This window comes from Tachyglossus aculeatus, chromosome 6 (assembly GCF_015852505.1).
Source record: "Tachyglossus aculeatus isolate mTacAcu1 chromosome 6, mTacAcu1.pri, whole genome shotgun sequence".
NCBI classification, from domain to species: domain Eukaryota; kingdom Metazoa; phylum Chordata; class Mammalia; order Monotremata; family Tachyglossidae; genus Tachyglossus; species Tachyglossus aculeatus.
This window is the reverse complement of record NC_052071.1, coordinates 61,471,162-61,481,426: the sequence shown is the minus strand read 5'-3', so window position 1 is coordinate 61,481,426 and position 10,265 is coordinate 61,471,162. Positions and strand designations below refer to the sequence as shown.

At 53.8% G+C, this 10,265-nt stretch overlaps 1 protein-coding gene across 1 annotated transcript; it reads right to left on the bottom strand.

Annotated features, from left to right (window-relative positions):
- Positions 1–8,490: 8,490 nt before the first annotated feature.
- On the bottom strand, positions 8,491–9,435 carry LOC119929623 (olfactory receptor 1361-like). The gene has a single exon (XM_038747798.1). The coding sequence runs from the start codon at positions 9,433–9,435 to the stop codon at positions 8,491–8,493; it is 945 nt and encodes a 314-aa protein (XP_038603726.1).
- Positions 9,436–10,265: the final 830 nt, after the last annotated feature.

The following is a 10,265-nucleotide window of genomic DNA, read 5'->3' as shown; positions in this document are numbered from 1 at the left end:
CTTCCTGCTCTGTCTGTTGGGAGAACAAGGGGCAGGATTTAGCCATCGTGATCTTTCTGCTGCAAGGAGGAGGAAACCCCGTCCGTTCCAGCATCCCAGCTCTTCTCTCCTGCCTCCTGCCACCTCTGCCAGCTTCTTTCCTTTCCCATTCATTCATTCATTCAGTCGTACTTATTGAGTGCTTACTGTGTGCAGAGCACTGTACTAAGTGCTTGGGAAGTACAAATCGGCAACATATAGAGACGGTCCCCACCCAACGATGGGCTCGCAGTCTAGAAGGGGGAGACAGACAACAATACAAAACAAGTAGACAGGTGTCAGTACCATGGGAAGCAGTGTGGCTCAGTGGAAAGAGCCCGGGCTTTGGAGTCAGAGGTCGTGGGTTCAAATCCCGGCTCCGCCACCAGTCAGCTGCGTGACTTTGGGCAAGTCACTTAACTTCTTTATGCCTCAGTTACCTCATCTGTAAAATGGGGATTAAGACTGTGAGCCCCCTGTGGGACAACCTGATCACTTTGTAAACTCCCCAGCGCTCACTTTGTAACTCCCCAGCGCTTAGAACAGTGCTATGCACATAGTAAGCGCTTAATAAATGCCATCATCATTATTATTATTATTATCAGAATAAATAGAATTATTGCTATATACACATCATTAATCAAATAAACAGAGTAATAAACATGTACAAATAGAGTAATGAATATGTAAAAACATATACAAGTGCTGTGGGGAGGGGAAGGGGGTAGGGCAGAGGGAGGGAGGGGTGGCAAAGGGGAGGCGAGGAGGAGGAGGTCATGAATGGATTATCCCTCTGCCTCCACATGCCCCTACCACAGGGCGTGGGAAGGACCTGGGCCTGGTCAGCACCCCAGATCCAAGAGCCGCTCAGCCCGACTCGGTTAGAGAGAGCCGTAGGGGAAGGGGCTGCCAGAGGGGAGGGGCCCCACCCTGGACAGGACCCCCGCCAAGGGCTGCATTGGCCAGGCCAGGCTGGAGTCCCCGGGCTGTGCCCCTCTGGTCCCTGGTGCGGCCCCCGGGTCCTGGCTGCTGCCCAGGAAGGTTTGGGGCAGAACAGCCTGAGAGATGCTGCGCTGTCCCTGGGGGCTCGGAGGGAAGCTGGGAGGGCGCCGGGAGGCTGTATGGCGACGGATCGGTTGATCAGTGCCATTTACTGAGTACCAACTAAATACCGAGTGCTTGGGAGAGTGCGAGGGCTTGGGAGAAGGGGAGCAGGTGGCCCAGTGGAAGGAGAACAATCCATGGAGTCTGATGTTCAGGGTTCTAATCTTGGCTCCTCCATTTCCTGCTGCCTGACCTTGGGCAAATCACTTCACTTCTCTGTGCCTCCATTTTTGCATCCGTAGGAGGGTAGAATCCCTGTTGACCCTCCTTTTTAGGCTGTGAGCCCCATGTGGGGCAGGGTCGGTATCTGATTCTGCCATCTCAACCCCAGCGCTTAGTACAGTGCTCGGCACAGAGAAGAAGCATGGCTCAGTAGAAAGAGCACGGGCTTGGGAGTCAGAGGTCATGGGTTCTAATCCAGACTCCGCCAAATGTCTGCTGTGAGACATTGGGCAAGTCACTTAACTTCTCTGAGCCTCAGTTACCTCATCTGTAAAATCGGGATTAAGACTGAGAGCCCCACGTGGGACAACTTGATCACCACCTATCCCCCCCAGAGCTTAGAACAGTGCTTCGCACATAGTAAGCGTTTAACAAATACCATCATTATTATTATAATGAACAGCTGACAAATACCACAACTATTATTATTACAATAGTCAGAAGACTCATCCCGAATTCTCAAACTTACAATCTTTCCAGGCAGACAGACCAAAATTATTTACAGAGAGTGAAACCCACGGGGAGAACATGGATAAGCCAAAAACAATCGACTATACCAGGACAAAACAGCTGAAATTGTAATCGAATGTTCACAGAAATGGACCAACAACCAGTTGATAAATAAAAATATCCATGTGTCCCTGAAGGCCAAGGAAAGGCTTAAAGTTGTCAAGTGCTTAAGTGTGGGTGTTATAAATTACTTGGGGCAGACTTCCTCCAATGGGTGGAATTATAAGAGGCTCTGAACATGGGGAGTGCTGTGGTGTGTTGGATTTGGGGGTAGGTGTGAGAAGTGTGTGTGTGTGTGTGTGTGTGTGTGTGTGTGTGTGTGTGTGTGTGTGTGTCCGTGCGCATGCTCTTGCGTGTGTGAGTCTCCCATTTCCTTCCCCAGCACTGACCTGACTGGTCTGGGACAATGCAGGTGCTGTCACTAAGAGTTCTGGCTCCTCCATGGGTGGTGGGAAATTCATGGCAAGAGACTGGATGGTGCCTGTGACCTCATTTTGCCCACCGTGAGATGGAGTTGTGGGGGCGTGGGTTGGACTGGGGTCCGGAGCTCAGGAACCGATGTGCTCACTCTCGAGAGGAGGAGCCAAGGAGGCACGGGCTGGGAGGATTTATGGGTTGGGGAGCCCAGGAACCCAAACCCCAGGCTCTAGTTAGTGACACCCCAGGGATCATCCTCCTCTCCCCTCGCCACTTTGCGGGCAAATCCCAGGGCCCCTGGAGTTTTCCTGCCAGATCCTGGGTCTGTGTGCAGTGGATGCTCCAAAAAACTTTGCTTCAGTTCCCAAGCCTGGAGCAGGACTGGTCTGCAACCCCTGACCCCCACCGACCGTCACGCCACAGTCCCCTCACTGTGTGACTCAGGGAGGGTCCTCAGGACGGGTAGATCTCTGGTCCGACCTTGGGAGTCAGAGGCCCCTCTCCCAGCACTGTGCTGGGAGCTGGAATTGTCTGTGTGACCCCGCAGGGTTCACTGACCCTCTGGGCCTCCCGCTTCCATGACATCAACAGGCAGTTTCCTCCTGGCTTTGGACGGGCAGCCCTAGCCCCCACCTCCTGGTTTGGACCAGAAACCCCCAGGCCCAAACCCCACCTCCTGGTTTGTACTGGAAGCCCCCAGCCCCAACACCCAGCTTCCCCCTCCAGCCCCCAGCATCTGTCCCTAGCACCCATCCCCCCTCCTCTCACCTCCAGCGTCCACTCCTGGTTGGGTCTGCTTTACTGAAGCTGCATGAAATTGGTGAGTGAAGGGAACTCAAGCCCCAGGAATGATCAGCAGGCAAGAGGAGAAAGAGAGATCTGCAAAGAGCGCTCGGGTGGTGGTGGGTGGGGTGAGGGGGTGGAGGAGAGACCTCAGGCGAGGAGGGGGAATCAGGCCACAGGAGGGGAGAGGACTTGGTAGCGGTCACCGAGAGTAGGAGCCAGAGGCCCGGGCTGCAGCCCGGTGAGCCATGAAAGCATCATCAGTCGTATTTATTGAGCGCTTACTATGTGCAGAGCACTGCTGGTTGGCTGGGATGGAGACCGCCAACTGGGATGGAGACCCAAGTGATGCTGTGTCAAGCCTCAGTTTCCATCAATCAATTAATAATAATGATAATAATAATAATAATAATGGCATTTGTTAAGAGCTTCCTATGTGCCAGGCACTGTATTAAGCACTGGGGTGGCTATAAGCAAATCAGGTTGGACACACAGACCCTGTTCCACATGGGGCTCAGTCTCAATCCCCATTTTACAGATAAGTAACTCAGGCTCAGAGAAGTGAAGTGGCTTGCCCAGGGTCACACAGCAGACAGGTGGCAGAGCCAGGATTAGAACCCATGACTTTCTGATCCCCAGGCCTGCATTGTATCCACTATGCCATGCTGCTTCTCATTTACTAAGCACTTACTGTGTGCGCAGCACTGAACTAGGTGTTTGGGAGAGTACAATATAACAGAGTTGGTAGAAACATTCAGAAACATTCCCTGCCCACAGTGAACTTACAGTCTAATAATAATAATAACTTTGGTATTTGTTAAGTGCTTACTATGTGCCAAGCACTGTTCTAAGCGCTGGGGGAGATACAAAGTAATCAGGTTGTCCCACATGGGGCTCACAGTCTTAATCCCCATTGTACAGATGAGGTAACTGAGGCCCAGAGAAGTTAAGTGACTTGCCCAAAGTCATACAGCTGATAAGTGGCGGAGCCGGGATTAGAACCCATGACCTTTGACTCCCAAGCCCATGCTCTTTCCACTGAGCCATGCTACTTCTCCAGATGGGGAGACAGACATTAATAGAAATGCATACATTATAGATAAGGACATAAGTGCTGTAGGACTGAGGGAGGGGTGAATACCAAATGCCCAGAGGGTACAGATCCAGGAGCTTAGATGACACAGAAGACAGGGGGAGTTGGGGGAAGGAAGGTTTAATCAGGGAAGGCCTCTTGGAGGAGATGTGACCTTAACAGTATTTTGAAGGTGGTGAGAGTGGCGGTCTGGTGTATGTGGAAGGGGAGGGCATTCCAGGCAAGAGGGAGGATGTGGGAAAGGGATCAGTGGCGAGCTAGATGAGATGGGGCACGGTGTGCAAGCTGCCACTAGAGGAGAGAAATGAATGGCCGGGCCATAGTAGAAGATCGGTGATGTAAGGAAAGAGGGGACAAGCTGATTGGATGTTATAAAACTGCTAGCGAGGAGTTTCTCTTTGATGCGGAGGAGGATGAACAACCCCTGGAGATTCTTGAAGAGTGGGGAGAAGTGGACTGAATTTTTCTGAGAAAAAGTCCCTCTCCAGGAACTTGGACGAGTGTCTAAAAGTTCACGGCCCAAATGGGACAAAGTGGGTGTCTGAAGGCCAAAGAAACTGGGATCCCAGGCCTAGGTCTCCCCGCTCCCATTCCAACTCCTGGAATGGTTCGTTTTCACTCCCTGCCTCCGCCATCACCTCTTCATCAACTCTCTTCTTGGGTTACCCTAATCAGGTTTTCAAGCCTTCCACTGCCTTGAGATCACCCTCCAGCTGCCACCTCAATGTGGAGGATTCATTAACCTTCCGCTCTAGCCAAGTCCTCACCTGAGTGGCAATCTCGTCTCTACTCTGACCTTGAAGACCCCTCCACTCAATGCCTCATTAGGACCATCAACTTACCACGTTTAAAACCAACTAGTCACTTCACCGCTATATCTCCTGCTCTCGTTGACTTTACCATCTCAGCCAATAACTCGCATCTCCTTCCCATACTCAGTGTCATCCCTGACTCCTGGCTCTCCTTCACTTCTCACCTTCAATCTGCTGCCAGATCCTGCCAGTTTTTCCAAATCATAGTAGTGGTAGTAGAATCAGTAGTGGTAGTAGTATGTTCTAAGTGCATTCTATGTGCAAAGTAATAATAATTAGGGTATTTGTTAAGTGTTTACTGAGTGCCAGTACTAAGCACTGGGGTGGAAACAAGCAAATCACGTTATACACAGTCCTTATCCCAGGTAGGGCTCACAGTCTAAATCCCCATTTTACAGATGAGGGAACTGAGCCAAAGAGAAGTGATTTGCCCAAGGCCACACAACAGACAAGTGGTGGGGGTGGAATTAGAACCCATGACCTTCTGACTCCCAGGCATATGCTGTATCCACTATGCCATGCTGCTGCTCTAGGTAGCACTGAATGATGGGATAATACATGGTTGGGGACCGTGTCTAGTTCTCATCTGGGTAATCTTCCCCAATGCTTAGCTCAGTGCTCTGCACCCAGTAAGCACTTAATAAATGACTAACTTCTAGACTATAAGTTCACTGTGGGCAGGGAATATGCCTACCAAATCTGTTATATCGTACCCTCCCAAGTGTTTAGTATAAAAAGTGCTCAATAAATCTGATTGATTACTATTACTACTACCACTACAGCTATTACTACTATTACTACTGCTATTACTAATAATGTTGGCATTTGTTAAGCACATACTCTGTGCCAAGCACTGTTCTAAGCACTTGGGGGGCGATACAAGGTAATCAGGTTGTCCCACATGGGGCTCATGGTCTTAATCCCCATTTTACAGATGAGGTAACTGAGGCACAAGAATCAATCAATCAATCAATTGTATTTATTGAGCACTTACTGTGTGCAGAGCACTGTACTAAGCGCTTGGGAAGTACAAGTTGGCAACATATAGAGACAGTCCCTACCCAACAGTGGGCTCACAGTCTAAAACACACAAGAAGTTAAGCGACTTGCCCAAAGTCACACAGCTGACAAGTGGCAGAGCCGGGATTAGAACCCATGACCTCCGACTCCCAAGCCCGTGCTCTTTCCATTGCACCACACTGCTGCTGCTACTACTACTACTACTACTACTACTACTACTACTACTACCACTACAACAAGACAAGGACAACAAACATGGAAAGGGTGACAGGGTTTCAGGCTCTTCACAGCTTGGAATGAGTGTCAGAGAGGTCAGTGCAGCGGCCCCCAGGGTGACCGGCCCAAAAGTCTCACTCTACCGCAGGTTGAGTCCATCCTGGGCTGGAACAGGGGTCGACAGGAGCCCTGGGAGCACGGGAGTGGGAGAGCCCCAGCTCCGCCCCTTCATCTCCACCCAAAGAAGAATTCGGGTCAGCTTCATTATATACTCGTAAATCAGGATCAATCGCAGCCATGCTGTATCTATAAGGATCCCTCCCACCGACCCGGCCCACCCTGCAGATTCCATTACTGAGGCCGTAGAGGGTCCTGCCCCTGCCTCCTATAGGCCTTAATAATGAATGATTATTGAGCCCCTCCCACAGGCAGGGTAGGCAAACAAGGTTTAATTAGGAACATATCATAAAAGAATGCAAGGAAATACATTCCAATAGATTTAATCCCACAAACTAAGACTTACACCAGAAAATAGACAAACTGATCTTCAACTTCTCCTTTTCTGGCCTACCTTCTCATCAACTTAATTGATAAAAATGGTATTGGTGAAGTGCTTCCTATGTGCCAAGCACTGTACAAAGTGGTGGGATAGAAACAGGATAATCAGATTGGACGCAGTCCCTGCCCCACAAGAGAGTTCACAGTCTAAGGGAGATGGAGAACAGGTATCTTAAAACCCACTTTTACATGTGAAGAAACTGAGGGACAGAAAAGAGAAGTGACTCACCCAAATTCACACAGCAGCCCAGTGGCAGAGCTGGGATTGGAACCCAGGTCTCCTGTTCCCCAGGCCTGTGCCCTTCCCACTGGGTTTCTCCGCTTCTCCGTCGAAGGGATGGGTTGGAGGGGAAAGCTGCCTGCCAGCTCAGGCCTGCAACTCGGTCTCCTCAGGGAGAGGCCCGGCCCTGGCAGTGAGCCGGGAGGCCTGTTTCGGGCCCAGCCCCTGGGGGTCAGGCCTCCACGGAACAATTATCCCGCTTTGTCTTCACTTCTAACGAGGACCCTGCGGCATTCGGGACCCAAGTTACCTTTCCCCTGCAGTCCTCGGCCCCTCGGGGGCCCTGGCCCAGGGAAATGCTGCTGCTCTACCACTTGGCCAGCCCCGCCTAGGCCCCCAGCCCCTTGCCCAGCCCCACCTGTAACTCCAGCGCTTACTAAGTGCTGGGGTAGACACGAGAGAATCGGGGAGGACACAGCCCCTGTTCCATATTGGGCTCACAGCCTTAACCCCCATTCTACAGAGGTACAGATTTTACAGAGGTAACTGTCGTTGGTGAAAGAACACCCAGCCCAACCAGCAGGGATGGAATAAAACCATACCCCTCCTGCCCATCCAGCTTGGTCTATGGGGCACTGTACCACACATTGTGGGGACAAGGAGGAGCAATGGCCTACGTTGTCTTTTTTATGGTATTTGTAAAAAGCTTACCATGAATCAACCAATCAATTGCATTTATTGAGGGCTTATTGTGTGCAGAGCACAGTACTAAGTGCTTGGAAGAGTACAATATAACAATTTAACAGACACATTCCCTGCCCACAGTGAGCTTACAGTCTAGAGGGGGAGACAGACATTTATATAAATTATGGATATGACCCTAAGTCCTGTGGGGCTGAGGGAGGGGTGAAAAACCAGAGCAAATCCAAGCGCGAGGACTCCTCAGAAGGGAGTGGAAGGAGAGGAAATGAGGGCTTAGTCAGGGAAGGATTCTTGGATAGGAGATGTGCCTTCAATGAGGCTTCGATGGTGGGGAGAGTAATTGTCTGTTGGATCTGAAGGGGGAGGGTGTTCCAGGCCAGAGGCAGGACGTGGGCGAGAGGTCGGTGGTGAGATGGACGAGATCGAGGTGGAGTGAATATGTTGGTATTAGAGGAGTGAAGCATTCAGTCTGGGTTGTAGTCAGAGAGTAGCAAAGTGAGGTAGGAGAGGGCAAAGTGATCAAGTGCTTGCTTGGTGCCAGTCACTGTCTTAAGCCCTGGGGTAGACACAAGATATTTCAGTTGGAAACCGCCCCATCCCACGCCGGGCTCACAGCCTTAATCCCCATTTTACAGGTGAGGCAACCGAAGCACGGAGAAGCTTAGTGACTTACCCGAGGACACAGAGCAGACAGGTGGCGAAGCCAGGGTTAGAACCCAGGGCCTCCGACTGCTGGGTCCGCGCTCTTTCCACTAGGCCACGTTGCTCCTCCAAGGTTCAGAGTAGCCGGCGGGCTGACTTAGCCAGTGGGGCGGCTAAACACGCCCTTCCGTCCCCCGGAGTCTGGCCGCCAGCCTGCGGACGGCCCCCTTGACCTCGCGGTTCCTCAGGCTGTAGATGAGAGGGTTGAGCATGGGCGTCACGACGGTGTAAAACACCGCCACGTGCCGGTCGCGGTCCAGGTTGTGGGCGCTGAGGGGTGTGAAGTACAGGCGGATCACTGTCCCGAAGAACAGCGATACCACCACCACGTGCGAGCCGCAGGTGGACGCCGCCTTGCGCAGCCCCGCGGCCGAGCGCAGCCTCAGCACGGCCGCCCCGATGCGGCCGTAGGAGGCCAGGATGAAGAGGAAGGGGGAGAGGGTCACCGTGGCTCCCAGGGTGAGGACCACCAGCTCGTTGAGGTAGGGGGGCGTGCAGGACAGCTGCAGCAGGGCCGGGACGTCGCAGAAGAAGTGCAGGATGCGGCGGCTGCAGAAGGAGAGTCGGAGGACGAGGACGGTGTGCAGCAGGGCGTGCAGGACGTTCAGGCCCCAGGGCCCCACCACCAGGCGCACACAGAGGCCTCGGGTCAGCACGGACGTGTAGTGCAGCGGGCGGCAGATGGCCACCAAACGGTCGTAAGCCATGGCGGCCAGCAGGTAGCCCTCCATGTTGCCCGCCGTCACGAAGAAGAAGAACTGGGCGATGCACCTGTGGAAGGGGATGGTCCGGCGTCGGGAGAAGGTGTGGACGAGGAGCTGCGGGACGGTGATGGAGGCGAAACCCATGTCCAGCAGGGAGAGCTGGCTCAGCAGGAAGTACATGGGGGTCTGCAGCCTGGGGTCGGTCCAGGCCACGGCGACGATCAGGGAGTTTCCCGCCAGGTTGACCAGGTACATGGTGAGGATCAGCGCGAAGATGAGCGGCTGCAGCTCCGGGCGGCTGGACAGGCCCAGGAGGATGAACTCGGTCACCACGGTGTCGTTCCCGGTGTCCATTCAGGGATCCGGGACACCTGCGGGAGGGGCGGTGACCAGTAAGCCTCTTCTCCAGGAGAGCCGGAGAACGCTCACCCGGACCGTCTCCCGACTGTTGATATCTCGGGGGTTCAGAGAGAGGGGTGCCGAAGCCCCCATCGGGAAAGATGCCGGTCCCATTTCAGGGACCATCGGGCCGGGAGAGGAACCAAAGCTAGAGAACCAGCTCTGTCCTTCCGGAAAGCCCTGGGCCCCGACCCTTGGAGACCTAGCGCTGGCAGTGTGAGTTGGACAGATGGACACAGGGGCAGGGGCAGAGTAGGACCACCAGGATGGTCGGAGGATGGAGCGGCCTCCGGGCGAGGCCAGTCTGGCAGGGTCAAGATTGTCTGCCGGACGGTCGCGGGCCGAGAGGGGGAGGGGCTGGGCTTCACAGACCGGGAAACGGGTGGACGGAGCAGGCGGGGAATAGGAAATCGCCACTCCCAAAATCCTACCGCCCCCCAGGGCGAGGGGTCCTCACTGGAGCTGGAGGACAGCAGCTTCAGACACACAGCAGCAAACAGCGTGGCGGGGGGGGGGGGGGGGGGGGGGGTCGCATCGCCCTCGGCTTCAAGGCTGTCCATCACCTCGCCCCCTCCTACCTCACCTCCCTTCTCACCTTCTCCAGCCCAGCCCGCACCCTCCGCTCCTCCGCCGCTAATCTCCTCACCGTTAGGCCTCGTTCTCGCCTGTCCCGCCGTCGACCCCCGGCCCACGTCCTCCCCCGGGCCCGGAATGCCCTCCCTCTGCCCATCCGCTAAGCTAGCTCTCTTCCTCCCTTCAAGGCCCTACCGAGAGCTCACCTACTC

Coding starts and splice junctions, on each gene's coding strand:
- LOC119929623 (XM_038747798.1), bottom strand. CDS start 9,435: ATGGACACCGGGAACGACACCGTGGTGACCGAGTTCATCCTCCTGGGC.